This window comes from Ornithorhynchus anatinus, chromosome X1 (genome assembly GCF_004115215.2).
Source record: "Ornithorhynchus anatinus isolate Pmale09 chromosome X1, mOrnAna1.pri.v4, whole genome shotgun sequence".
In the NCBI taxonomy this organism is placed as follows: domain Eukaryota; kingdom Metazoa; phylum Chordata; class Mammalia; order Monotremata; family Ornithorhynchidae; genus Ornithorhynchus; species Ornithorhynchus anatinus.
The window spans coordinates 111,266,962-111,290,576 of record NC_041749.1 but is presented as its reverse complement, the minus strand read 5'-3'; the positions used below and the strand labels follow the sequence as shown (position 1 = coordinate 111,290,576).

Here is a 23,615-nt window from a genome sequence, read left to right as displayed (position 1 = left end):
AGCGCTTAACAAATGACATTAAAAAAAACCCGAACAACCTAGGTTTTTTTTTCAAAAGTGATGATATTGGGGTTGGTTCACAGGCCGTCCTGGAGATTGGTACAATGGGAATGGACTCTCTCCATTCCTAGGGTACATATTTCCTCCCCAGAGTGGGCCCAGCCACAGTCCTGGATGCTCCTGCCCAACCTATAATCATTTTGTTGACGGTCCCTCCTCCACTCCTCCTAGGAATCAGATGCGCAGCTGCATCCAAGAGTATCCCCTAAAGTAGAAGTAACTTGTTCCTAAAACCCCTGTGTCAAAGAATGTGAGAGGAAACTTTTCTCATTGGCCAGAGTTTGGGACTGAGACACGAAGTGACACAATTTTGGCATTACTTCTTCGGTATCTACGTGAAAAGGGACAGACTTTAGGAATCCCCAAGGGGACAACACTTCTTGTTGTACTCGTTATCCCCTGAAGCCAGCTCTGCCCATCTTTCCTTCACAGGAATCTTTCCCTCGCCACAGTGTGAAGTTTGTGAACTGAAAACAATCCATGATGTCCAGTTGGAAATCATGAAATGTCTGACCCCAACGAGTGAGGGTTGTGGAAGCGAATGGCTAAGTGGATCGGAGGACAGGCCTGGTCAGAGACTGAGAGCTATGTGGCTTCACTGTCTTCTGTGCTAGGAGGCATATTTCCTCCCCAGGGTGGGCCCTGTCGCAGTCCATCCACGACTGACCCAACCCAGCCCAAGGCCACTTTGTCACCTGTCTCTATTGCACTCATAGTAGGAGTCAGATGCACAGCTGCATCCAAGAGTATCTCCCAAGGTATCTGTACAGATACCTTGTCCCTAGAGACCCAGAGCTCAAAAGATGTGATAGGATCCTTTCTTTTTTGCCCAGGACATGGGATTGAGAAAGCAAAGTGACACAGTTCTGGTATCATTTGGTCAGCACAAATCCAAAGTAGCCCCAAAAGTCTGTAATGGAGCAAGAACTGGGAGGTGGAGAGGGGAGGGAAGAGGGTGAGAAGAGAGGCATCCTTTCCTGCCAAGAAGTAGTTGGAAACTATAATGGTGGAGACAGAGGAAGAGAGTTGCAGATTTTGACAGGGTTATGGTCAAGGCCTGGGTTGGGGGATGAGAGACGTTGGTGTGCAGGATGGAGTCAGAGATGGAGGAGATTCTAGGGAGCAGCATGTGTGTGCGGGAGGCTTCTCGGTGTTCCCCATTTGCCTCTTGGAGACATCTTTCCTTATCTCTCCTGTGCGGGAGCCTGCCCACACCTGGGCCTCAATTTGGAAAGGGGGCAGCAATTCAGAGTGGAAAGTATTAAATGGAAAGCATTTAACAACCGATCCCACTGAACGTGAGTTGCAGAGCAAAGACAAAAGTGATAGTGATGCTGGGGTTGGGGTTGGGGGACAGGCCATGCAGGGAACTGGTAACAATGGGACTGGACTCTCTCCATCCCTAGGGGACATACCTTCTCCCTAGATTGGGCCCGGCCACAGTCCATTACCTGGATGCCCCTCCCCCACCCGTGGTCATTATGTTGACTGTCTCTCCCTAACTCCTCCAAGGAGTCAGATGCTCAGTTGCATCCAAGAGTATCTTCCAAGGTATAAATGGTTTGTCCTCAGAGCCCCAAAGCCAAAGGATATGAGAGGAAACTTTCTCTTTGGCCAGATTTTGGGATTGAGGCATGAAGTGACACAATTCTGGAATTACTTCTTTAGCACCTCCTGAAAAGGGGTAGACTTTAGGAAGCCATGTGGGACAATACTTCTTGTTTTTCTCCCTTCCCCCCAAGAGCCAGCCCATCTGCCCATCTTTCCTTTGTAGGAGTCTGCCCTTGCCCGGGTATGAAGTTTGGGAACCGACAGCAATCTATGGTATCCAAATGGCATGCATGAAATGTCTGATCCATTTGTGGAAGCTAATGGATAAGTGGTTCGGAGGGTACGCCATTATGGTGCCTGAAAGCCATGCGGCTGCACTGTCTTCTGTTCGAGGGGGTATATTTCCACCTCAAAGTTGACCCTGCCACAGTCCATCCCCTGACTGACCCTGCCCAGCCCACGATCACTTTGTCACCTGTCCTTCCCCCATTCCTTCCAGGAGTCAGATGCACAGTTGCATCCAAGAGTATCTCCCAAGGTACAAATGTCTTGTCCCTCTCATCCTGGAGCTCAATGGGTGGGAGAAGCGTCTTTTCCTTTTGCCCAGATTATGGCACTGAGACAGTGAAGTGACGTACTTCTATCATTCTGTCTTCAGCATGTCCCTGAGCTTGCAAGAATCTGGATTCAGGGAAGAGGCTGGAGGAGAGGGGAGGGTGGAGGTGAGGGGAGAAGGAACTATTGCCTTTTGACAAGGGGTAGGAATCCATGGTGGTGGAAAAAGCGGGGGAGAGTTGTGTGTTTGGACAAGGTTAGTGTTGGGGTCTGGTTTGGGGACAGGAGATGACTGTATACAGGGTGGTGGAAGGAGAAGGGGTAGATTACAGGGAGCAGTGTGAAGGCTTCTTGGTTTGCTCCTTTCCTTCTCTGTATCCAGCTCTGCCCATCTTTCCCTTGTGAGAGGCTGCCCAAACCCAGTCACCAAATTTGAAGGGTTAACGTACTCCACAGTGTCCAATTGGCAAGCATAAAATGCCAGGTCCCACAGAGCACGGGTAGCAGAAGAGAATTGACAAAGGCTGCTGAGGATGGGATCGGAGGATCAGCTACGTTGAAGGCTGAAAACCATGAGAATGGAAGTCTTCTTTGCCGGGGGAAATATTTCCGCCTCATAGTGGGCCTCGGCCACGATCGTGGCGGCCCCGCCATCTGTTTCCTGATGATCTGTGATCTGGTCCCTCCTTTCACAACCACCACGGCCCCCGGGGTCAAGTCCCAATCTGGGAATGTTTTTATCCTGGGCTTGGGGAGGGGGTGCAAGACCCTCATGTGACCCTCAACGCCAATGACGTTGCATGAACTTTTGCATGGTGAGGATGCACGTCACACAAGCGGCATGGCATAGCGGATAGGGCACAGGCCTGGAAGTGAGAAGGTCATGAGTTCTAATCCCGCTAAACCACTTGTCTTCTGCGTAAACCTGGGCAAGTCACTTCACCTCTCTGTGCCTCAGTTCCCGCATCTGTAAAATGGGGATTGAGCACCATGGTTGACAGGGACTGTGTCCAGCCCGATTGGCTTGCCTCCACCCCAGCACTTAGTACAGTGCCCCTAGGAAGCACTTAACAAATGCCATGATGATGATTATTATCTCTTCATTGTGATGTGCCTCTCCATGCAGCCTCTAACTCCTTCTTCCTTCAAAGCCTCCACACCACAGGGCTCAACCCACCCCCACACATATACCCAGACCCACACAAAGCCTCATATAACACCAGGTAGTTCAGCAGTGGCTGCCAAACTTCTCAGAGTAAGAGACTTTTCCTCAGCCCCCACTACCTTCTGCATCATCATCCTGACTTTCTCTCTTTGCTCTTCCCCCCTCCAAGCCCCAAAGCACGTCTGTTCATAACTGTAATTTCATTTATCCCATTGCTCTTCCCCTCTCCTAACCACAAAGCACTTATGTTCATATCTGGAATTTTATTTACTTGTATTCATGTCTGTCTCCCCCACTCTAGACCGTGAACTCATTGTGGGGAGGGAATGTCACTGTTTATTGTTGTACTGTACTTTTCCAAGCGCTTAGTACAGTGTTCTGCACACAGTAAGTGCTCAATAAATACGATTGAGTGAATGAATGAATAATTGTGGAAGCAAGGCCCTTCAGGACTCTCTGAGCCGCAGCAGGCTGGAAGATCCTGGTGGGCAGCGGAAGCGCGTGAGAGCCAGCAGATGCCCCCAGGATGACCACGCCTCAAAAGTCCAGAGGGGTCCCGGTGGAAGCACCAGCCTGCAAGCCGCCAATGCACAGCAGATCATCTTAAAGAGGAGGAACCATTAGTCTGTACTGTCTTCTTAGCCATGGGATATATTTCATCCCCAGTGTCAGGGCCGGATTACCACGGGGACTCACCAGATTTAAACCCCAGGCCCCAGAGTAAGAGGGGTTCCTTGATTGTCTGGGAAGGAACTGGCAGTGCCAAAGGGTCTTAACTCACAACTAACCTGGATGCAAAACATGGCGGGAGGGGGGGAGAAGTGGAAAGAGCCCGGGCTAGGGAGTCAGAGGTCATGGGTTCGAATCCAGGATCTGCCACTTGTCAGCTGTGAGACTGCAGGCAAGTCACTTCACTTCTCTGTGCCTCAGTTACCTCATCTGGAAAATGGGGATTAACTGTGAGCCTGACAACCTGATTACCCTGTACCTACCCCAGCACTTAGAACAGTGCCCTGCACATAGTAGGGGCTTAACAAATACCAACATCATCATTATAATTGTTATTGTTATGTGGGTGAGGGGTGGCGCTGCTGCCGCCAAGGCCAGCCAGAATCTGCCGGCCCACTGAAGCCTAAACTTCGAGAGAACCCCGCCTCCCAGGCAACTTGTGTGGCTGCTGCCATTGAAGTTTCTGGAGCAATGGAGGAGGGGTGGGTTGGTGGGTGTTTTATTTTTTTCCAAAAGGGTATGATGGTATGGATGCTTGTGGTCTAGGGGATGTCAAGGGAGAAGTTACAATTTGGATGGAAAGGACTGTAACAGTGTGAGGACACAGTGAGTCAGTCAACTGTATTTATTGAAGCAATCTTCACCTGACATGTGGGACGTCACAATGTGGTGAAGTGTGTGTCATCATGAGGATCACAGGCACACAGAGCAGAAAGGGGGTGATGGGATATTTTTTTCTTTGGCCATGAGTTGGGGCTGGCTGCAGAGAATGGGGCGGGGGGGGGGGAGCCTTGATGTCTTGGTTTGCTCTCTTTCCCCTTGGAGCCAGACATCTCCCTTTTCCCTTGAGGGAATCTGGGCCTCACACAGAAATCCAGTTGGAAATCTAAAAGCAATTCATAGTGTCCAATCGGCAAGCGTGAAATGACCGATCCCACTGAACTTGAGTTGCAGAAGCGAATGCATAACTGGTGGCAATCCTAACATTAGAGGACAGGCCATGGTGCAGTCTGGATACCATGATGCTGACTGTCCTCCTTTGCTAGGTGTCTCAGGTATAAATACCCCTCAGAGGGGCACCAATACAATCCATGCCTTAGAGGTCCCTGCCCAATCTCTGGTCTCTTTTTCCCCGTCTCTCCCCAGCTCCACCCAGGACTCATATGCAAAGCAAGAGCCTGGGTTCGGGGAAGGGCTGGGAAGTGGAGAGTGGAGGGATGGGGATGAGGGGTGAGACAATTTTTCCTTCTGGGAAGTGGTCGGAATCCATAATAGAGGGGACAGAGGAGGAGAGTTAAAGGATTTGACAGGGTTACGTTCAAGGACTTGTTGGGGGATGGGAGCTGACCTAGGGTGTTGTCAGAGATGGAGCAGAATTTATAGAGCAGAGAAGCAGCATGGCCTATTGAATACTGCGCAGGCTTGGGAGTCAGAAGGCCCCGGGTTCTAGTCTTGGCTCAGCCACTTTTCTGTGGTGTGACTTTGTGTAAGTCACTTCAATTCTCTGTGCCTCATCTGCAAAATGGGAATTAAGACAAAGTGATGATGATATTGGGGTTGGTTCACAGGCCGTCTTGGAGATTGATATAATGGGAATGGACTCTCTCCATTCCTAGGGGACATATTTCTTCCCCCGAGTGGTCCCAGCCACAGTCCTGGTTGCTCCTGCCCACCCATAATCATTTTGTTGACGGTCCCTCCTCCACTCTTCCTAGGAGTCATCTGCGCAGCTGCATCCAAGAGTATCTCCCAAGGTATCTGTACAGATACCTTGTCCCTAGAGACCCAGAGCTCAAAGGATGTGATAGGATCCTTTCCCTTTTGCCCAGAACATGGGATTGAGAAAGCAAAGTGACACAGTTCTGGTATCATTTGGTCAGCATAAATCCAAAGTAGCCCCAAAGGTCTGTATTGGGGCAAGAACTGGGAGGTGGAGAAGGGAGGGAAGAGGGTGAGAAGAGAGGCTCCTTTCCTGCCGAGAAGTAGTTGGAAACTATAATGGTGGAGACAGAGGAAGAGAGTTGCAGATTTTGACAGGGTTATGGTCAAGGCCTGGGTTGGGGGATGAGAGACGTTGGGGTGCAGGATGGAGTCAGAGATGGAGCAGACTCTAGGGAGCAGCATGTGTGTACAGGAGGTTTCTTGGTTTTCCCCATTTGCCTCTTGGAGACATCTTTCCTTATCTCTCCTGTGCGGGAGCCTGCCCACACCTGGGCCTCAATTTGGAAAGGGGGCAGCAATTCAGAGTGGAAAGTATTAAATGGAAAGCATTAAACGACCGATCCCACTGAACGTGAGTTGCAGAAGCAAAGTGATGGTGATGCTGGGGTTGGGGTTGGGGGACAGGCCATGCAGGGGACTGGCAACAATGGGACTGGACTCTCTCCATCCCTAGGGGACATACCTTCTCCCTAGATTGGGCCCGGCCACAGTCCATTACCTGGATGCCCCTCCCCCACCCGTGGTCATTATGTTGACTGTCTCTCCCTAACTCCTCCAAGGAGTCAGATGCTCAGTTGCATCCAAGAGTATCTTCCAAGGTATAAATGGTTTGTCCTCAGAGCCCCAAAGCCAAAGGATATGAGAGGAAACTTTTCTCTTTGGCCAGATTTTGGGATTGAGGCATGAAGTGACACAATTCTGAAATTACTTCTTTAGCACCTCCTGAAAAGGGGTAGACTTTAGGAAGCCATGTGGGACAATACTTCTTGTTTTTCTCCCTTCTCCCCAAGAGCCAGCCCATCTGCCCATCTTTCCTTTGTAGGAGTCTGCACTTGCCCGGGCATGAAGTTTGGGAACCGGCAACAGTCTATGGTATCCAATTGGCATGCATGAAATGTCCGATCCTTTGCAGAAGCTAATGGATAAGTGGTTCGGAGGGTACGCCATTATGGTGCCTGAAAGCCAGACATCTCCCTTTTTCCTTGAAGGAATCTGGACCTCACATAGAAATCCAGTTGGAAATCTGAAAGCAATTCATAGTGTCCAATCAGCAAGTGTGAAATGACCAATCCCACTGAACTTGAGTTGCAGAAGCAAATGCATAACTGGTGGCAATCCTAACATTAGAGGACAGGACAAGGGGCAGTCTGGATACCATGATGCTGATTGTCCTCCTTTGCTAGGTGTCTCAGGTATAAATACCCCTCGGAGGGGCACCAACACCGTCCATGCCTTAGAAGCCCCTGCCCAATCTCTGGTCTCTTTTTCCCCTGTCCCTCCCCAGCTCCACCCAGGACTCATATGCAAAGCAAGAGCCTGGGTTCAGGGAAGGGCTGGGAAGTGGAGAGTGGAGGGATGGGAATGAGGGGAGAGACATTCTTTCCTTCTGGGAAGTGGTCGGAATCCATAATGGAGAAGACAGAGGAGGAGAGTTAAAGGATTTGACAGGGTTACGTTCAAGGTCTTGGTTGGGGGATGGGAGCTGATCTAGGGTGTTGTCAGAGATGGAGCAGACTTTATGGAGCAGAGAAGCAGCATGGCCTATTGGATACCGTGCGGGCTTGGGTGTCAAAAGGCCCCGGGTTCTAGTCTTGGCTCAGCCACTTTTCTGTGGTGTGACTTTGTGTAAGTCACTTCAATTCTCTGTGCCTCATCTGCAAAATGGGAATTAAGACAAAGTGATGATGATATTGGGGTTGGTTTACAGGCCGTCTTGGAGATTGATATAATGGGAATGGACTCTCTCCATTCCTAGGGGACATATTTCCTCCCCAGAGTGGGCCCAGCCACAGTCCTGGTTGCTCTTGCCCACCCATAATCATTTTGTTGACGGTCCCTCCTCCACTCCTCCTAGAAGTCATCTGCGCAGCTGCATCCAAGAGTATCTCCCAAGGTATCTGTACAGATACCTTGTCCCTAGAGACCCAGAGCTCAAAAGATGTGATAGGATCCTTTCCTTTTTGCCCAGGACATGGGATTGAGAAAGCAAAGTGACACAGTTCTGGTATCATTTGGTCAGCACAAATCCAAAGTAGCCCCAAAAGTCTGTAATGGAGCAAGAACTGGGAGGTGGAGAGGGGAGGGAAGAGGGTGAGAAGAGAGGCATCCTTTCCTGCTAAGAAGTAGTTGGAAACTATAATGGTGGAAACAGAGGAAGAGAGTTGCAGATTTTGACAGGGTTATGGTCAAGGCCTGGGTTGGGGGATGAGAGACGATGGTGTGCAGGATGGAGTCAGAGATGGAGGAGATTCTAGGGAGCAGCGTGTGTGTGCAGGAGGCTTCTCGGTGTTCCCCATTTGCCTCTTGGAGACATCTTTCCTTATCTCTCCTGTGCGGGAGCCTGCCCACACCTGGGCCTCAATTTGGAAAGGGGGCAGCAATTCAGAGTGGAAAGTATTAAATGGAAAGCATTTAACAACCGATCCCACTGAACGTGAGTTGCAGAAGCAAAGTGATGGTGATGCTGGGGTTGGGGTTGGGGGACAGGCCATGCAGGGGACTGGTAACAATGGGACTGGACTCTCTCCATCCCTAGGGGACATACCTTCTCCCTAGATTGGGCCCGGCCACAGTCCATTACCTGGATGCCCCTCCCCCACCCGTGGTCATTATGTTGACTGTCTCTCCCTAACTCCTCCAAGGAGTCAGATGCTCAGTTGCATCCAAGAGTATCTTCCAAGGCATAAATGGTTTGTCCTCAGAGCCCCAAAGCCAAAGGATATGAGAGGAAACTTTTCTCTTTGGCCAGATTTTGGGATTGAGGCATGAAGTGACACAATTCTGGAATTACTTCTTTAGCACCTCCTGAAAAGGGGTAGACTTTAGGAAGCCATGTGGGACAATACTTCTTGTTTTTCTCCCTTCCCCCCAAGAGCCAGCCCATCTGCCCATCTTTCCTTTGTAGGAGTCTGCCCTTGCCCAGGTATGAAGTTTGGGAACCGACAGCAATCTATGGTATCCAAATGGCATGCATGAAATGTCTGATCCATTTGTGGAAGCTAATGGATAAGTGGTTCGGAGGGTACGCCATTATGGTGCCTGAAAGCCATGCGGCTGCACTGTCTTCTGTTCGAGGGGGTATATTTCCACCTCAAAGTTGGCCCTGCCACAGTCCATCCCCTGACTGACCCTGCCCAGCCCACGATCACTTTGTCACCTGTCCTTCCCCCATTCCTTCCAGGAGTCAGATGCACAGTTGCATCCAAGAGTATCTCCCAAGGTACAAATGTCTTGTCCCTCTCATCCTGGAGCTCAATGGGTGGGAGAAGCGTCTTTTCCTTTTGCCCAGATTATGGCACTGAGACAGTGAAGTGACGTACTTCTATCATTCTGTCTTCAGCATGTCCCTGAGCTTGCAAGAATCTGGATTCAGGGAAGAGGCTGGAGGAGAGGGGAGGGTGGAGGTGAGGGGAGAAGGAACTATTGCCTTTTGACAAGGGGTAGGAATCCATGGTGGTGGAAAAAGCGGGGGAGAGTTGTGTGTTTGGACAAGGTTAGTGTTGGGGTCTGGTTTGGGGGACAGGAGATGACTGTATACAGGGTGGTGGAAGGAGAAGGGGTAGATTACAGGGAGCAGTGTGAAGGCCTCTTGGTTTGCTCCTTTCCTTCTCTGTATCCAGCTCTGCCCATCTTTCCCTTGTGAGAGGCTGCCCAAACCCAGTCACCAAATTTGAAGAGCACGGGTAGCAGAAGAGAATGGACAAAAGCTGGTGAGGATGGGATCGGAGGATCGGCTACTTTGAAGGCTGAAAACCATGAGAATGGAAGTCTTCTTTGCCGGGGGAAATATTTCCGCCTCATAGTGGGCCTCGGGCACAATCGTGGCGGCCCCGCCATCTGTTTCCTGTTGATCTGTGGTCTGGTCCCTCCTTTTACAGCCACCACTGGCCCCCGGGGTCAGGTTCCAATCTGGGAATGTTTTGATCCTGGGTTTGGGGAGCATGCAAGACCCCCATGTGAGCTTCAACACCAATGATGTTGCATAAACCTTTGCATGGTGAGGATGCACGTCATACAAGCAGCATGGCATAGCAGATAGAGCACAGCCCTGGAAGGGAGAAGGTCATGACTTCTAATCCCGCTACGCCACTTGTCTTCTGTGTAAACTTGGGCAGGTCACTTCACTTCTCTGTGCCTCAGTTCCCACATCTGTAAAATGGTGATTGAGCACCCTGTGGGACATCCCGATTTGCTTGTCTCCACCCCAGCACTTAGTACAGTGCCCCTAGGAAGCACTTAACAAATGCCATGATGATGATTATTATTATCTCTTCATTGTGATGTGCCTCTCCATGCAGCCTCTAACTCTTTCTTCCTTCAAAGCCTCCACACCATAGTGCTCAACCCACCCCCACACATATACCCAGACCCACACAAAGCCTCATATAACACCAGGTAGTTCAACAGGGACTGCCAAACCTCTCAGAGTAAGCACCCACTTTTTCTCAGCCCTCACTCCCTTCTGCATCATCCTGACTTTCTCTCTTTGCTCTTCCCCCCTCCAAGCCCAAAAGCACTTCTGTTCATAACTGTAATTTCATTTATCCCATTGCTCTTCCCCCCTCCTAACCACAAAGCACTTATGTTCATATCTGGAATTTTATTTACTTGTATTCATGTTTGTCTCCCCCACTCTAGACCGTGAACTCATTGTGGGCAGGGAATGCCACCGTTTATTGTTGTACTGTACTTTTCCAAGCGCTTAGTACAGTGCTCTGCACACAGTAAGTGCTCAAAAAATACGATTGAGTGAATGAATGAATAATTGTGGAAGCAAGGCCCTTCAGGACTCTCTGAGCCGCAGCAGGCTGGAAGATCCTGGTGGGCAGCGGAAGCGCCTGAAAACCAGCAGATGCCCCCAGGATGACAACGCTTCAAAAGTCCAGAGGGGTCCCTCTGGAAGCACCAGCCTGCAAGCCGCCAATGCCAACCTACTCGCTGTGCCTCGTTCTTGTCTATCTCGCCGCCAACCTCTAGCCCACATCCTGCCTCTGACCTGGAACGCCCTCCCTCTTCATATCTGACAATTACTCTCCCCAACTTCAAAGCCTAACTGAAGGCTTATCTCCAAGAGGCTTTCTCTGATTAAGGCCTCATTTCCTTCTCCCTCCTCTTTTGGCATCATCCTGATTTGCTCCCTTTATTCACCACCCCCTCAGGCTCACGCTATATCTACTAGGTCATGCTGCTTCTCACGTTCCCTGCCCACAGTGAGCTTACAGTCTAGAGGGAGAGGCCGACATTTTCTTGTCTTATGCTGTCGAGTCATTTCCCACCCATAGCAACACTACGGACACAGCCCTCCCATTAGGCCCTGCTCTCCATCTGCAATCGTTTTGGTAGTGTATCCGTAGAGTTTTCTTGGTAAAAATACGGAAGTAGTTTACCAATGCCGCCTTCTGCGTGATATCATCTCTATACAGATGACACACAGATCTACATCTCCGCCCCTGTCCTCTCCCCCTCCCTCAGGCTCGTATCTCCTCCTGCCTCCAAGACGTCTCTACCTGGATGTCTGCCCGCCACCTAAAACTCAACATGGCCAAAACTGAGCTCCTCATCTTCCCTCCCAAGCCCTGTCCTCTCCCTGATTTCCTTATCACTGTGGATGGTACGACCATCCTTCCCGTCTCTCAGGCCTGCAACCTCGGTGTCATCTTTGACTCGGCTCTCTGGTTCACGCCACACATCCGATCTGTCACCAAAACCTGCCGATCTCACCTTTATAATATCGCCAAGATCCGCCCTTTTCTCTCCACCCAAACGGCTATCTTACTGTTACAGGCTCTCGTAATATCCCGACTGGATTACTGTGTCAGCCTTCTCTCTGACCTCCCTTTCTCCTCTCTCTCCCCGCTCCAGTCTATTCTTCACTCTGCTGCCCGGCTCATCTTCCTTCAGAAACGCTCTGGGCATGTCACTCCCCTTCTTAAAAACCTCCAGTGGCTGCCTATCAATCTCCGCAAGAAACAGAAACTTCTCACTCTAGGCTTCAAGGCTCTCCATCACCTTGCCCCCTCCTACCTCTCCTCCCTTCTCTCTTTCTACTGCCCACCCTGCACGCTCTGCTCCTCTGCCACTCACCTCCTCACCGTCCCCCATTCTCACCTGTCCCGCCGTCGACTCCTGGGCCACGTCCTCCCGCGGTCCTGGAATGCCCTCCCTCCTCACCTCTGCCAAACTAGTTCTCTTCCCCTCTTCAAACACCCTACTTAAAGCTCACCTCCTCCAAGAGGCCTTCCCAGACTGAGCTCCCCTTTTCCCTCTGCTCCCTCTGCTCCCCCTCTACCCCCCCTTCACCTCTCCTCAGCTAAGCCCTCTTTTCCCCCCTTTCCTTCTTATCCTCCCCCTCTCCCTTCCCCTCCCCTCAGCACTGTACTCATCCGCTCAACTGTATATATCTTCATTACCCTATTCATTTTGTTAATGAGACGTACATCACCTTGATTCTATTTATTTGCTATTGTTTTAATGAGATGTTCATCCCCTTGATTCTATTTATTGCTATTGTTCATTTCTGTCTCCCCCGATTAGACTGTAAGCCTGTCAAAGGGCAGGGACTGTCTCTATCTGTTACCGATTTGTACATTCCAAGGGCTTAGTACAGTGCTCTGAACATAGTAAGCACTCAATAAATACTATTGAATGAATGAATGAATAAACTCAAGTCTCTGTCCTCGATTCTCTCCCATGCTGCTGCTGCTCAACATAGGGGAGTCTTGATTTGTAGCAGATTGCTTTCCACTCTCTAGCCACTGTCCAAGCTGGGAATGGAATGGGTAGGCCTCTGCTTGACTATCCCTCCAATAATGGAGACTGGTAGAGTACTGGAAACTCTCCAGGTACGACCCTGAGAGGGGCTCAGTAAATACCATTAATTAATGTTGCTATGGAGATCTGTTTGCCTGGATCCATCCACTTGGGAACGTCTCCAGAAGAACCAGCACCTACCAAGGGTTCAGTTCAGTGACTGGGCTCCATCTTTTTCCCTCGTTCCCTCTTTGGAGCAGAAATACCTGTGCTGGAACTGACTGGAGCTGGATTCCTCTGAGACTGGTAGAGTATTGGAAACTCTCCAGGTGCGACCCTGAGAGAGTGAGGCAGACATTGCTATAATGTCTAGAGACATTATAGAGAAGCAGCATGGCTCCGTGGAAAGACCCTGGGCTTGGGAGTCAGAGGTCATGGGTTCGAATCCCTGCTCTGCCACTTGTCAGCTGTGTGACTGTGGTCAAGTCACTTAACTTCTCTGTGCCTCAGTTACCTCATCTGGAAAATGGGGATTAACTGTGAGCCTCACGTGGGACAACCTGATTGCCCTGTATCTCCCCCAGTGCTTAGAACAGTGCTCTGCACATAATAAGCACTTAACAAATACCGAGAAGCAGCATGGCTCAGTGGAAAGAGTACGGACTTGAGAGTCAGAGGTCATGAGTTCAAATCCCGGCTCAGCCACTCGTTAGCTGTGTGACTTTGGGCAAGTGACTTAACTTCTCTGTGCCTCAGTTACCCCATCTATAAAATGGGGATAAAGACTGTGAGCCCCACGTGGGACAAACTGATCACCTTGTATCCTCCCCAGTGCATAGAACAGTGCTTTGCACATAGTAAGCGCTTAACAAATACCAGCATTATTATTATTATGATTAATAATCAATTAAATCAATTATGAATGTGTACACAATTGCTGTGGGGCTGAGGGTGGAGTAAATCTCCCACTCTATTTCCCTTCCTCCTGCCACTGAGTGCTTCTGGGCCACCTAAGCACTTGGTTACTCACACTCCCTCCTTAGCTCATATGTGCAGATCTTTATAATCTATTTGTGTCTCCCCATCTGTAATATATTTCAGTGTCTGTCTCCCCTGGTATATTGTAAGCTTTTTGAGGTCAGGTACTATAGCTACTAATTCTGTGGTCCTCTCCCAAGGGCAATACAGTGCTCTGTACACACTAGGTGTTCAATAAATCCTAACAACTGATTGATTGATTGATTGAAGCCCAGGTCTTTTTCTTTGGTTTTTATACCTCCCACCTCTCGTCTGTAAGCTTGTTGTAGGAAGGGAACATGACTATCCATACTGTACTCTCCCAAGCACTTAGAACAGTGCTCTGCATACATCAGTAAATACAATTGATTGATTGATAGTGAAGCCTTTCCTCAGCCTGAATATGTGGGGTTTGTTTTTTGCCCCTATTGAATTTTATCCTGTGAGCAGAGGCCCATGACACAGAGAAGATATTCTGGGAAATCATGAGATCTTTCCTACCATCAAGAGAGCAATATAGACCCATCTCACATTAGTTTCCCTCATCCTTTCATTTAAGGGGAATCATTCAACTTGGGCCAAACTTCTTTCCCAAGAGAGTCAATCCCCGAGAGGATGGAGTGAAGAATGGACCCTTCCTATGGGCTTTTCTCTAACAAGGAGCCCAGGGAGTCCAGGAATGCTCCCATAAATATCAGGGCTTCTCAGACATCCTGTTTCAGCTGCCAAGAATGAGGAACCAGGTACCTACTTTCCGCACACCTTATCCCAGAAAGTTTCCTCCCAACTTTCAATCAGTGGTATTTATTGTGTGTAGAGGAATGGGTAGGCCTCTGCTTGACTCTCCCTCCTGTAGCCGAGACTTGTAGAGTACTGGAAACTCTCCAGGTGTGACCCTGAGAGGGGAAAGAGAAGAATTAGGAAGAGGAAAAGGAGAAGGAAGAGGAGCAGAATTTCTGTGCTGCTCCTACATTGGGTAAAGTCTGCATTTTCATATCAAATATGTATATATTCAAAAGTGATGAGATTGGACATAAATAACTAAATGCATACATACATAAATGCAAGGGGGGCTGAAGAGTTGATAAGAACTGGGATTCTAATCATTAAATCCTACTCTCTCTCCTACTTAGACTGTGAGCTCCATGAGGGAGAGGGACTGCGTTTAACCTGATTGTCTTGTATCTACCAAAGCTCTAAGTACAGTGCTTGGCAAATAGTAAGCACTTAACAAGTACCATAATTAATTATCATTTATTAGCTAGGAAAGGCTTGTTGGAAGAGGGGGGATTTTAGGAGGACTTTGAAAGTGTCAGGTATGTGGTGGGGAAGGAGTCTCAGGCTCTGGGAGCAACATGAGCAAGGGGTTGGAGGCGGGTGAGACAAGAGTAGGGTACAGCCAGGAAATGGGCTTGGGAAATGGGAAGAGAGCAAACAGGGTAGTGGGAGGTGAGAAGAGCTGATAAATAAGATTGAGAGAGGTGGTGGACAGCCTCCAAGCCAACTGTAGGAGTCTTGGCTTGATATGGAGGGAGATGGTCAGCAGTTGGAATTGTGTGACCTTGGATAAGTCATTTAACTTCTCCATGCCTCAGTTCCCTCTTCTGTAAAATGGGGATTAAATACCAGTTCACCACCAACTTAGACAGTGAGCCCCATGGTACAAGGGCTGTGTCTGATCTGATTGTTTTTCCCCCCCTTCTCAACACAGTGCTTGGCACATAGTAAGCACTTAACAATTATTATTATTATTCATTCATTCAATAGTATTTATTGAGTGCTTACTATGTGCAGAGCACTGTACTAAGCGCTTGGAATGTACAATTTGGCAACAGATAGAGACAATCCCTGCCCAATGACGGGCTCACAGGGGAGATATTTCCTGAGCTACGTTTCAGGAAGATGATCTTGAACTGAAGTGGGGAGAGATTCAAGGCAGGGAGATCAGTGAGAAGGCCAATAGTAGTTGTAGCAGTAATAATAGTGTTTATTTTGATTATTTTAAATGGTATTTGTTAAATGCTTACTATGTGCCAGGCACTATATTAAACACTGGGGTAGATATAAGATAATCAGGTTGGACACAGTCCAGGTCCCACATGGGGCCCACAGTCTTAATCCCCATTTTTACAGGTGAGGTAATTGAGGCACAGAGAAGTTAAGTGACTTGCCCAAAGTCACATAGCTGACAAGTGGCGGAGCCAGAATTAGAACCCATGACCTCTGACTCCCAAGGCCGGGCTCTTTCCACTGAGCCATGCTGCTTAAGAGATGTGCCCTCAATAAGTCTTTGAAGTGAGGGAAAGTAACTTTTGGATTTGAGGAGGGAGGGCATTCCAGGCCAGAGGCAGGACATGGGCTAGGGGTCGATGACAAGACAGGCATGATCGAGGTACAGTGAAAAGGTTAGCACTAGAGGAGCCAAGTGTGTAAGATGGACTGTAGGATAGAAATGAGGAGAGGTAGGAGGGGCCAAGGTGCTGGAGTGCTTTAAAGTCCATGGAGAGGAGTTTTTGTTTGATGGATGGGCAACCACTGGAGTTTTTTGAGGAGCAGGGTGATATGTCCTGAACGTTTTTGAAGAAAAATGATCTGGGCAGCAGAGTGAAGTATGGACTGGAGTGGGGAGAGACAGAAGGTTGGGAGGTCAGCAAGGAGGCTGATGCAGTTATCCAGGAGGGATAGGATGAGTGATTGGATAAAAGTGGCAGTTTGGATGGAGAGGAAGGAGTGGATTTTAGCGATGCTGTGAGAGTGGGACTGACACATTTAGTGATGGTTTGACTCTGTGGATTGAATGAGAGAGAGGAGTCAAGAATAATGCCAAGGTTATGGGCTTGTGAGACAGGAAGGATGGTGATGCCATCTACAGTGATGGGAAAATCAAGGAGAGGACAGGGTTTGGGTGGGAAGATAAGGAGCTCTGTTTTGGACATGTTAAATTTGAGGTGATGAGAGGATATCCATGTAGAGATGTCTTGAAGGCAGGAGGAGATGCGAGACTGGAGAGAGAGAGAGAGAGAGATCAGGATTGAAGATGTAGATTTGGGTAACACAGAGATGGCAGTTGAAGTCAGGGGAGCGAATAAGTTCTCCAAGGGAGTGGGTGTAGATGGAGAATAGAAGGGGATCCAGAACTGAACCCTGAGGGACCCCCACAGTTAGGGGGTGGGAGGCAGAGGAGGAGCCCATGAAGGAGACAAAGAATGAATGGCCGGAGAGATAAGTGGAGAACGAGGAGAGACAGAGTCAGTGAAGCCAAGGTTGGATAACATTTCCAGGAGAAAGGGGTGTTCCACAGTTTCAAAGGCAGCTGAGAGGTCGAGGAAGATTAGGATGGAGTAGCGGCTGTTGGATTTAACAAGAAGGAGATCATTGGTGACTTTTGAGAGGGTGGTTTCTGCGGAGTGAAGAGGATGGAAGCCAGATTGGGGGGGGGGGGGGCGGTCAAGGAGATAATTGGAGGAGAAGAATTTGAATCAGTGAGTGTAGACAACTCATTCAAGAAGTTTGGAGAGGAATGGTAGGAGGGAGATGGGGCAATAACTGGATGGAGCTGTGGGGTCAAGGGAGGATTTTTTTTAGGATAGGGGAGACATGGGCATATTTGAAAGCAATGGGGAAGAAGCCATTGACAGCATGAGAGGTGGGGAGGGTTTGGCTGGGAGTGAGTTTACGGGGGCTGGCGCAGGGGGAGGGGGATGAGGAGTGGCACTGGGACAGGATGACAGGGATGGGGCTGGGGGGGGGGGTGGTGCAAGGAGAAGGGAGAAGTTGGGTAGAGGAGGGGGTGAGGAGTTGAGGTGGCAGGGGATGACTGGGATGGGGTGACAGGAGTGGGGGGATTGAAGGTTCGTGGTGGGGCCAGTGAGATAAATGATAATAACAACTTAATCCAGTGATACCCAGAGGACAGGCCAAGAGAAGTAGATTGGTGAGGCATCCACATAAAGATCGTAGGTGAAGCCATGCAGTGGAAGATGCCCCAAGAGAGGAGGTTTAGAAACAGGAGACCAAGGGATGCAGCATCAAGCCTTATGGTACTGTCGCAGTAAGAAGATGTGAGGTAGAAGAGGAGCCAGGAAAGGAAACAGAGAAGGAGCAGTCGTAGTTTTGGTAGGACAATCAGGACACTGTCGAGTCACCAAACCAAGATCAGATAGTGGTTTAAGGAGCTGGGGTAGTCCACAGTATTCAAGGGGGATGAGAGACTAAAGAGGATTAGGACAGAGTAGACTTAGGTATCAGAAGGTCATTGGTTACTTTAGACAGTGGGTTTTAAAGGATTGAAGGGGGCAAAAACCTGACCGAAGTTGGGTCAAGAATAGAGCTGGTGAAGAGGAAGAGAAGGCAGAGGGTATATGAAAGTCTTTCAAGGAATTTGGACAGGAAAGGGAAGCGGGAGATGGAGCAATAGATGGAGTGGCCCTTGGAACGCAGATAAGTTTGTGGGATATTTATTTTTGCCAGGGAGGGGAGGGAGAGTCTGTGTTTGAAGGGAGAGAGGAAGGAGCCATTCAAGAGGGAGAGGGAGGGAGAGAGAGAGGTTGAAGACAAGGGTAAGGGGTGGTAGGAGTGTGGGAGCAAATGTTTTTAAATGATGAGAAGGAATGGAGTCAGAAGCAAAGTTGGAGGGGGTAGAATTAGAAAACGTGGAAGATAATGATAACTGTGGTATTTGTTAAGCATTTACTATCTGCCCAACACTGTACTAAGCATTGGGGTTGATATGATATAAGCTGAATGGACACAATCATTGTCCCACATGGGGCTCAAAGTTTAAGAAGAGGTGAGAAAAAAACAGATATTTAATCTCTATTTTACATATGAGGAAACTGAGACATAGAGGAATTAAGTGACTTGCCCAAGGTCACACAGTAGGCAAGCGGTGAAGCAAAAGCTAGAACCCAGGTCCTTCCAGCTCCTCAACAGAGAGACATTCAGGAAGGGGAAGGAAGAGGAAGGTATAGTATTCATTCATTCAGTAGTATTTATTGAGCGCTTACTATGTGCAGAGCACTGTACTAAACGCTTGGAATGTACAATTCGGCAACAGATAGAGAGAATCCCTGCCCAGTGATGGGCTCACTAATGTTTCACCAAGATAAATAGAATCATAGATAAATACACATCATTAACAAAATAAATAGAGTAATAACATATACAAATATGCACAGTGCTGAGGGCCACGCTGCTTCCACTAATAATAATAATGATGTTGGTATTTGTTAATATTTGTTAAGTGCTTACTATGTACCAAGCCCCGTTCTAAGCGCTGGGGTAGATAGAAGGTAATCAGGTTGTCCTACGTAGGGCTCACAGTCTTCACCCCCATTTTACAGATGAGGTCACTGAGGTCCATGGAAGTGAAGTGACTTGCCCAAGGTCACACAGCCAACAAGTGGAGGAGGTGGGATTAGAACCCACAACCTTTGACTCCCGAGCCCAGGCTCTTTCCCTGCTGCTTCTCAGTAAGAAGTAGTGTTTAGACTGGGAGCCCGTTGTTGGGCTGGGATGGTCTCTGTTGCCGAATTATCCATTCCAAGCGCTTAGTCCAGTGCTCTGCACATAGTAAGCGCTCAATAAATCCGATCGAATGAATAAGCAGAGCTTCTGCTGCTCTGACCCGAATGAACAGTCAGTCCTCAACAGGGACTGGCTGTGGGGCGGGTGTAGTTCTCCGCACATTGTAAGCAACCGGGACCAGCACCGCCGTCCTGCTGCTGTAATAACAATAATAATAATAATGATGGCATTTGTTAAGTGCTTACTATGTGCCAAGTACTGTTCTAAGCGTTGGGGGGGGATACAAGGTCAGCAGATTGTCCCATGTGGGGCTCACAGACTTCATCCCCATTTGATAGATGAGGTCACTGAGGCCCAGAGAACTGAAGTGACTTGCCCAAAGTCACACAGCTGACAAATGGTAGAGTCGGGATTAGAACCCATGACCACTGACTCCTGAGCCCGGGCTCTTTCCACTAAGCCACGCTGCTGCTCCGCGGTGCTTGGAGAGGCACCGTTCCCCGCCCCGACACACTGAACCAGGCCGGGCCCTGTCACCTACCGCAACGGTGCCACGATAATGGAGCCGGAGCCGGTGCCTCAGGGAGACGGAGAAAGAGAAGGAGGAAACGGAGAGGGAGAGGGAGAGGGAGCCGGCGCCTCAGGGAGCCCGAGCCGGCCTACAGCCCGTCCCTCAGGCAGGGCCCTCAGAGCCACCGGGAGCGATGGGAAGGTGAAGGGGGGACTGTGGGAAGTTCATGTCTGATGCATCCTATTTTACGGACAGAGTGGTAGGCAAAGTTAGGGAGAGGTGGCACTGGGGATGTCAGGAGAGAGTTAAAGATTTGAAATAGTTGGTGTGAGTTGTGGATGTGGGAGTCAAAGAGGGAGGAGTTGTGGAGTCCAGGAAACAGCTACTCCTTACCCTGAACCCTGACCCCAGAGGAATTACAGCAAGGACACTTTGGAACTGAACAATCAGTTCCAGGTTTTCCCTGTGTTCCACTTCAAGGTCCTCCACAAGCTCTCTTCATCTTACTATCTTTCCTCTCCTGCTACTAATTCTACTACTACTAATAATAATTGCAGTATTTAAGTGCTTACTATGTGACAGGCTCTGTACTAAGCGCTGGGGTAGATACAAGGTAATCAGGTTGAACACAGTCCCTGTCCCGCATGGGGCTCACCATCTTAACCCCCATTTTACAGATGAGGTAACTGAGGTCCAGAGAATAATAATAATAATGGTATTAAGAGCATACTATGTGCCAAAGGACTGCTCTAAGCACTGGGGTAGATGCAAAGTATTCAGGTTGTCCCACGTGAGGCTCACAGTCTTAATCCCTATTTTACAGATGAGGTAACGGAGGCACAGAGAGGTTAAGTGACTTGCCCAAAGTCACACAGCTGACAAGTAGCGGAGCCAGAATTAGAACCCACTACCTATGACTCCCAAGCCTGAGCTCTTTCCACTAAGCCTTGCTGCTTAAGTGAAGTGAAGTGACTTGCCCAAGGTCACACAGCAGACAAGTGGCAGAGCTGGGATTCACATTCCTCCCTCCTCCCTAACTCACCTTCTAATTGCACCTTTCTTTGAACTATTCCACTTTTGCCCCTGGGCAGGGATTGTCTGTCTGTTGCCGAATTGTACATTCCAAGCATATAGTACAGTGCTCTGCACAGAGTAAGTGCTCAATAAATACGATTGAATGAATGAATGAATGAATGAATGAATGGTCTAAAATCCCACCTTCTCCAGCAAACCTTCCCCAGTTAATTCTAAACACCCTGGGTAAGCTTGTTGGGGGCAGGGAATGTGTCTCAGTTGGGTTGTCCTCTCCTAAGCACTTAGTACAGTGCTCTGCATCTAGTAAGCGCTCAATAAATACCATTGATTGACTATAATAATAATAATAATAATAATGTTGGTATTTGTTAAGCGCTTACTATGTGCAGAGCGCTGTTCTAAGCGCTAGGGTAGATACAGGGTAATCAGGTTGTCCCACGTGAGGCTCACAGTTAATCCCCATTTTACAGATGAGGTAACTGAGGCACAGAGAAGTTAAGTGACTTTCCCACAGTCACGCAGCTGACAAGTGGCAGATCCGGGAGTCGAACCCATCACCTCTAACTCTGAAGCCCAGGCTCTTTCCACTGAGCCACACTGCTTCTCTATATGCTCATTGTGGGAAGGAATGTATCTGCTATTATATTGTACTCTTCCAAGCGCTTAGTACAGTGCTTTGCACACAGTAAGCACTCAATAAATACGTATGAATGAATGAATTGATTGTATCAACTCAGCCATTTCTAGTACTTATTTACCTATATCAATCCCCAGCTTTTTGCATAAAGGTAAATTCAAATACATATTCATTTATTTATTTGGATATTTCTTCTTGCCTACTACCCGTTTTAGCCAGGTTCTTCCTTCCAGTCCCACTATTTGTAAATAATTTTGTCTGTATCCCCCAGTAAAGTGTAAGCTCTCTGAGGGCAGGTAATGTATCTGCTTCTGTTCTATTTTCTCAAGAGCTGACTACAGTGCTCTGCACACTGTAGGTATCCAAGAAATGACATTCATTGATTGAGTGATTGATTTGTCTCTCGGCAGCTACGCCAATCTCATGGAAGGAGAAAATCAGACCAGGGTCTCTGAATTTGTCCTCTTAGGACTCTGGGACTCTCCAGAGCAGCAGCAGCAGCGGTTGTTCTTCTGGCTGTTCTTGTGGATGTACCTGCTCGGGGGGGCAGGGAATCTGCTCATGATCCTGGCCACTGGCTCTGACCCGCTCCTCCACACCCCCATGTATTTCTTCCTCAGCAACCTGTCCTTCGTCGATCTCTGCCTCACGACCACCACGGTCCCCAAGATGCTGCTCAACATCCAGACCCAGAAGAAAACCATCTCCTACGCTGGCTGCCTGACCCAGATGTACTTCTTCCTGCTGCTGCTGGATCTGGACAACATGATTCTGGCTGTCATGGCGTTTGACCGCTACATGGCCATCTGCCACCCGCTCCACTATACCTCCGTCATGCTCCCCTCTCTGTGTGGCCTGCTGATGGCTGTGCTCTGGGTTGTCGCCAACCTCTTTTCTCTCTTATTCACCCTCCTAATGGCTCAGTTATCCTTCTGTGGCAACAACACCATCCCCCACTTCTTCTGCGATCTCAGCGTGCTGCTCAAACTCTCCTGCTCCGATACCCACATCGTTGAAAACTTGCTGTTAATTGTATCAGGCCTGCTAGGTGTGACACCGCTGATGTGTATTCTTGTCTCTTATTCCCGCATTGTTGCGACTGTGATGAGAATTCCATCCGCCAAGGGGAAGCGGAAAACCTTCTCCACCTGCGGCTCCCATCTCACTGTGGTGGCCTTATTCTACTGTGCTGGTTTTGGGGTGTTTTTCACTCCTCCGTCCTCCCACTCCGGGGGGAAGGACACAGCCGCATCTGTGATGTACACGGTAGTCACCCCCATGTTCAATCCCTTCATCTACAGCCTGAGGAACAAGGACATGAAAGGAGCCCTGCAGAAGCTGGTCTGCAAGAACACAGCCTTGCCTCATAAGCCTTGATGCTTCCTCCTGGAAACTGCTATCATGTTTTTAATAGCACCAAATCGGATGTTAGAAGTGGATTTTCATTGACCTCTACCTCCGTAAGCTACCATAGTGTCTGTGAATGACCTCATCTCCTCTACTATATAATTTTTTACCTTTATTAGTTTGATGCGAAGAATGGAGTTGATCCCAGTCTCATCTCAGATAAGAAGGGCAGCCTACAGAGGTGGATGTAACACTTTAACATTCTCTTGAACAGGCATTCTATTACCAAAGATGAGGTCCTGGAAAGCCTAGAGGACTTATCAATATGTGAGGACCTAACACTCATTTCATCTGTTGACTAAGTCACATCTTCTGTGATAGCTAACAGGTTCTAAAAGTATGGGGAAAATATGCTGTGCAGTTACTTACTCAGGCTGGGCCTCAGAGTATGGAACAATAAGGAGATGCCACAGAACATCAAAAATGACACCATGAGAAGCAGCAGGGTGTAATGGATAGAGCCCGGGCCTGGGAGTCAGAAGGTCATGGGTTCTAATCCCTGCTCCACCACTTGTCTGCTGTGTGAACTTGGGCAAATCACTTCACTTTTCTGTGACTCGGTTACCTCAACTGTAAAATGGGGATTGAGACTGTGAGCCCTACATGGGACAGGGGCTATGCCCAACCTGATTTACTTTTATATACCTCAGCACTTAGTACAGTGCCTGGCACATACTAAGTGCTTAACAAATACCAAAAAAAAAAATAATAATAACATTGACTGCACAATC

General features: G+C 48.7%; 1 protein-coding gene and 1 non-coding gene across 2 annotated transcripts; one reads left to right on the top strand and one right to left on the bottom strand.

The window, feature by feature from the left end:
* Positions 1–12,723: 12,723 nt before the first annotated feature.
* LOC114806927 lies at positions 12,724–12,861 on the bottom strand. Its single transcript, XR_003754981.1, has one exon. It is a non-coding gene; the product is annotated as a small nucleolar RNA SNORA7 (small nucleolar RNA).
* A 9,039-nt stretch (positions 12,862–21,900) lies between these two features.
* LOC100092128 (olfactory receptor 1F1) lies at positions 21,901–22,854 on the top strand. The gene has a single exon (XM_001520772.3). The coding sequence runs from the start codon at positions 21,901–21,903 to the stop codon at positions 22,852–22,854; it is 954 nt and encodes a 317-aa protein (XP_001520822.3).
* Positions 22,855–23,615: the final 761 nt, after the last annotated feature.

What these genes read in the sequence shown, in the direction of transcription:
- LOC100092128 (XM_001520772.3), top strand. Translation starts at nt 21,901, where the DNA reads ATGGAAGGAGAAAATCAGACCAGGGTCTCTGAATTTGTCCTCTTAGGA.